Here is a 4,823-nt window from a genome sequence, read left to right on the forward strand (position 1 = left end):
CCCTCCAGAGCAGGGAGAAGCTCTGGCTGCCCTCCCAGCCCAGTTACTCGGCTCTGGGGGGTGACTGTGTGAGGAACAGCCGTGTTCCCTTTGAACAAATGACCCTGCTTGGCTACAAATGCTTGAAAGGTAACAGGGAAAAAAACTCCTAGGTACAAGTCTTTCCTTTGACAGTGAAATTGATGAAAAGCTCCTGAAAATTACGCTTAAAGCCACCATAGAAGCACTTTTATAACAGAAAAATATTAAGCAATCTAAATACAGGTCCCTTCCACCTCCCAAACACATCAAACCTCTCCAGTCCATGAGGGATTGTAATCTGGGCACTCAAAAATGAAGTGTACAGTAAAAAATAAAAAAGGGGCTGAGGACAGACAAAGCACAATAGCTCTGTGGCAGAGGTTAAATATTCATACTGCAGTTCTGTGGGTAATTGAAATACAAGATTGAATGGGGTCACTTCCCTCTCGTGGGCTGTGCTGTGCTCCCTGCACTGTGCCATGACAATGAGCATTTATTGCATGATTACAGAGAACAGCACCTGCAGCCTCCCTGCAAGCATGTAACAGGAGCCAAAGTCCATTTTATACAGAAGGCAACAAAAACATTTATTAGAGAGTTACAAAATATAATTTTCACTGTACAAATTTACAATTATAAACTGAAACAGAAGTTTTAGTAGTTAATATTAATCATATAACTTTAACAAAAACCAGAATATTATATACGAATAAAAAAACCAGACACAACCAAGTTCAACAGTCAGTGAGACTGCTTAAAGAGAGCAGATACTGCTCATCCTTCAGTAAAAAGAAATGCGTTATAAATATTTCAAATGGCTGTTACTTTTTCCATCTGCTCTTTGAACTGCAGGAAAACAGCAGATGTTTCTGTGAGTGCTTCTGACTCCCCTGGAATCACAGGTCAATAGTTCCTTTCAGCTTGAATTTCTTTGCAGAGCGCTCACTTGCTCTGAGCAGGAACTTGCTCCCGTAGATGTAGGAAATGAATCCATCAAGCTCCAGGCTGAACACGTTGTTCAGTTTGGGGACAACTGAAATGCAAAAGGACACACACTGAACAAAGTGCACTAAGTCCCTGTTATGGCAATACACTGACACACCAGGGGATGTTTATTCTCCTGTAGATTTGAGCCTTGGCACGTTTCAAGGTTTGTATACTTAATCAAGAGAAGAAAAATAACCCAAGCCTCCACATTATCTGGAATTACCACAGTTAGTCCTCATGGAGGAGCTTACAGTTAAGTGCTGCACTTCTTAAAAACTGCTCATCTCTAATGAGACGTGTTTCTGGTAAGATATTGGGGACTTCTGCCACTCTATGCAAAGAGCCAAAAGCACTGATACAAACCAATGTACTCACAGGCACAAAATGAAGAGTGTGCTCAAGAATGTTTTATGATTCAAGTTGTGAAAAGAACTGAAAAAGAACACCTTATATACCTTTTAATTTGTCCTCTTTAGTGATAATTTTGAAGACGTGTTTAAATTCCTGCAGAATGATTCCTGTTATTCCAACATAAGAGGGGCACTTGGATTTTGTAACTGAAAGAACAGAAGTATTAGAAAATTTCAGATGCAGTTAACCTTTGCAACCAACAACATGATTTTCAAGAGTAGTCATGAAGTAATTAGCATTTTAAGGAGAGAAATACGATCTTAACAATGTGATTCAAGAGTTAATGCTACTGAAAGGAATTTTAAAATAAGCACCTCAACTACAGGAGCATATACTGAATTTCAGATGATGTTCTACAAGCAAACAAACAGAATACCTGTAACAATGGCTCCATGGAGATCAGCTTTGAGCAGCTTGCTCTGGATCATATGGGGTTGCCTTGAAGAAGAGAACGGGATCAAAGAGGAGGGAAAAAAATCGTATGAACCAACACATTTATAAAATGTGACCATGACTGTTACAATCACAATAATTCTGTGATTCTGTGAAATTGTACCTATATGCTTATCAGTTAACCACAGTGTTTCAGGCAGTAACTCAATAAAACTGGAAGGTTATATATGAAACCCAGACTAAATTTAAAATATGTCAACGTACGCATCTGCTTTGAGTCCATGGCACAGGTCTCTGATGTACTGCTTCCAGAGCTCGTGGAGTGGGAGGAAGATGGCATATCTGCAGTAAAAAAAAGATAAATGAATGAAAATGAAATGAAATTATTGAAAAGAAATGAAAATTTAGTTATACAAAAGTCCATTGGTTGATTACTGAAGTAGTCAATATTTTCACAGAGTTAGGACTGACATTTTAAATTTACACAGCCTTAGTTACCCTGCAAGGTGACCCACTCCAAACAGCTGCTTTGCTTTATAAAACAAGCACAAAGCATGCTCCTCTTTACCAACCCAAAACAGTGATGTGTTCTAGAGCATGAGGCTAAGACTGAGGAGATTTCTCCTTGTTTTCTACTCTTATCTCCCTGCTTACTCTGCTAGCAAAGCAGGGGCTTCACTCAGCATAATGAATTCAAGGAACCTTATGCAGAATTTTATCTCTCTGGTAGCAGACAGTCCAACTTTACAAACAGAAACCAGAGGAAATCGTGTCTGGGTTTGATTTCTTGCCATATTTAGGTACACAAAAGGAGCTCAACTCAAATGAATCTTTCACCTATGCAGACAAGAGAACTCCTCATGCTGAAATGCCACAGGCAGTGTTTCAAACTGACTTTCCACACTGGAGGGTTCCTATCTACAGGCACGTGCTGCTGCTTTTACACACTTTTGATGTAGTTACACTTTACTAGAGAAAGAACACTCTCAAAGTCTTACCTTTGCTGTTCAGGTTCAATTTCAAACAGACGCAGCTCTCTCCTCTGCTTGGCAGTAAAACCTTTTGTCTTCTTCCTCTTTTGCTTGGTCTTTTTTTTGGGATAATGCTCCAGAACGACAGCTTTCCGAGTCAACATCTCCTGGATAGCTTCCTCTGACATTTTGGGCATGCTGCGCTTCAGGAAGGCATGTACAAATGTCTTGGCTTTTTCTGAGTCCTGGGGCTAAAGAGATGCGAAAGGACGCTTAAAAATAGTATGTGTGGATTAAATTAGAACTTGCTGCTGACCAGGGGTTTCATCAAGTCGGCAAAATCTCCGTGGGGACGGGAGATCTTCCCGTCAGTGCCAGCGGAGGGAGATGTTCCACGCCGAGCCCCTGTGTGCAGTGCCGAGCGCGGGCACACCGCGGCCCTCGCGTCCGGCCCGCTCTCGGACCCTTTGGGGAAAAGCCCTTTTTTTGCATTTCGTTTGAAACAGCGAGCTCCGAGTGGGGTACAGGGGAATCCGGGGACCCAGCCCACCCCCGGCCCGTCGGTGTCTAACGGCGTTCAGAAGACCGTGTAGGAGTGGGAATCGCCAGGGGACCCCCGGCATGGCGTTCGGGGGCCCTGCGGGCGGGGCTGGTCCGTACCTGCAGGCACAGCTCCCCGCTCTCCTCGGGTGGCAGCCGGCGGTACAGCTGTCCTGCAAGACACGGCGGCGGGGGTCGGCCGGGGCGGGCGCTCATCCCATCCCTCACCCTGCATCCCTCACCTTCCACCGCCCACCCTGCATCCCTCACCCTCCACCCATCCCTCCATTGCCCACCGGCGCCCGCCCTCCACTGCTCTCCCCTCAACCCTGACCTCCATCCTTCACCGCTCTCCCCTCATCCCTCACCCTCCGCCGCTCTCCCCTCATCCCTCACCCTCCATCTCCCCATCTCCCCCGTCCCTCTCACCCCTGTCCCCTCACCCTCCATCTCCCCGTCGCTCTCTCCCCTGTCCCCTCATCCTCCATCTCCCCGTCGCTCTCTCCCCTGTCCCCTCACCCTCCATCTCCCCGTCGCTCTCTCCCCTGTCCCCTCACCCTCCATCTCCCCGTCGCTCTCTCCCCTGTCCCCTCACCCTCCATCTCCCCGTCGCTCTCTCCCCTGTCCCCTCACCCTCCATCTCCCCGTCGCTCTCTCCCCTGTCCCCTCACCCTCCATCTCCCCGTCGCTCTCTCCCCTGTCCCCTCACCCTCCATCTCCCCGTCGCTCTCTCCCCTGTCCCCTCACCCTCCATCTCCCCGTCGCTCTCTCCCCTGTCCCCTCACCCTCCATGGTGTCGCGGCGCAGGCGGCACGGGCCGATGACGTGTCGGTCGCGCGTGCGCAGAGCGGCGCTCCCCGTTCCGGCAGCAAGGCGGCGCCGCCGGCGGCGGGGGGCGGGGCCTGCCGTGAGGGACGCTGTGGCAGGAATTGGCTGTGTACTGCTCGCGTTCTAATAAACTCTGTGAACCGAGAGACACTGAGCTACAGATATTTCATTTACTGTCATGGGCGATTTTCTTTTTAAAAAGCCCTGTCAATCATGGCTGTAACACAGGCCACCTCATTTTCTGTGCTCACTCAGCGCTTGAGTGTGGTCGCGGACGCGGAGTAGACCAGGCTGGTGGATATTAATATGTCCGTGCCCTTCCCACAGGAACAGCAGAGTCTGGACACTCGTGTGGGGCGGCCCGGCCGTGTCAGTCCTCACTTCTCTCATCCTGCAGTCACTCCCACCACAGATGATGGGATAGACATTCCCACCTTTCCATCCTGCAGTCTCCTCACCTCGCACTTATTTGTGCTGGAGATCTCCCTCCCGCCGAGATTTACCAGTGTGGTGCTGGAGCCGGCCACTGCCCGAGCTCCGGGGGCATGGCAGGCACAGGTGCTCTCTGTCCCCGCTGAAGTTCTTCCCACCCCACTTCTCCTGGCAGGAGGGAGAAGTTCTTTCCCGGTCCCATCCTGTCCTACAGCTCTCCAGCCTCAGCCCTGGCTGCTG

The 4,823-nt window shown here is 48.7% G+C and overlaps 1 protein-coding gene across 2 annotated transcripts; it reads right to left on the reverse strand.

The window, feature by feature from the left end:
- Nucleotides 1-584: 584 nt before the first annotated feature.
- On the reverse strand, nt 585-4,199 carry POP4 (POP4 homolog, ribonuclease P/MRP subunit). 2 transcript variants are annotated; one of them, XM_063410539.1, is made up of 7 exons: nt 4,109-4,199; nt 3,444-3,496; nt 2,811-3,034; nt 2,077-2,154; nt 1,796-1,857; nt 1,464-1,565; nt 585-1,054 (listed from the first exon to the last, which is right to left on the reverse strand). In XM_063410539.1, the coding sequence occupies exons 1-7, from the start codon at nt 4,113-4,115 to the stop codon at nt 918-920; spliced, it is 663 nt and encodes a 220-aa protein (XP_063266609.1). In that variant the 5' UTR covers nt 4,116-4,199; the 3' UTR covers nt 585-917. The 2 variants fall into 2 exon arrangements, with proteins under 2 accessions (XP_063266609.1, XP_063266610.1); XM_063410540.1 differs by lacking the exon at nt 4,109-4,199 and adding an exon at nt 3,767-3,809.
- Between the last annotated feature and the right edge of the window lie 624 nt (nt 4,200-4,823).

The sequence above is a fragment of the Prinia subflava genome, chromosome 13 (genome assembly GCF_021018805.1).
Source record: "Prinia subflava isolate CZ2003 ecotype Zambia chromosome 13, Cam_Psub_1.2, whole genome shotgun sequence".
Lineage (NCBI taxonomy): Eukaryota > Metazoa > Chordata > Aves > Passeriformes > Cisticolidae > Prinia > Prinia subflava.

Bases quoted from the DNA above. Each gene is read 5' to 3' on its own strand.
- POP4 (XM_063410539.1), bottom strand. The intron at 3,035-3,443 runs GTACGGACCAGC...GCATCTCTTTAG, and splicing joins GCGGGGAGCTGTGCCTGCAG to CCCCAGGACTCAGAAAAAGC. The intron at 1,858-2,076 runs GTACGTTGACAT...CTCTTCTTCAAG, and splicing joins CATGGACTCAAAGCAGATGC to GCAACCCCATATGATCCAGA.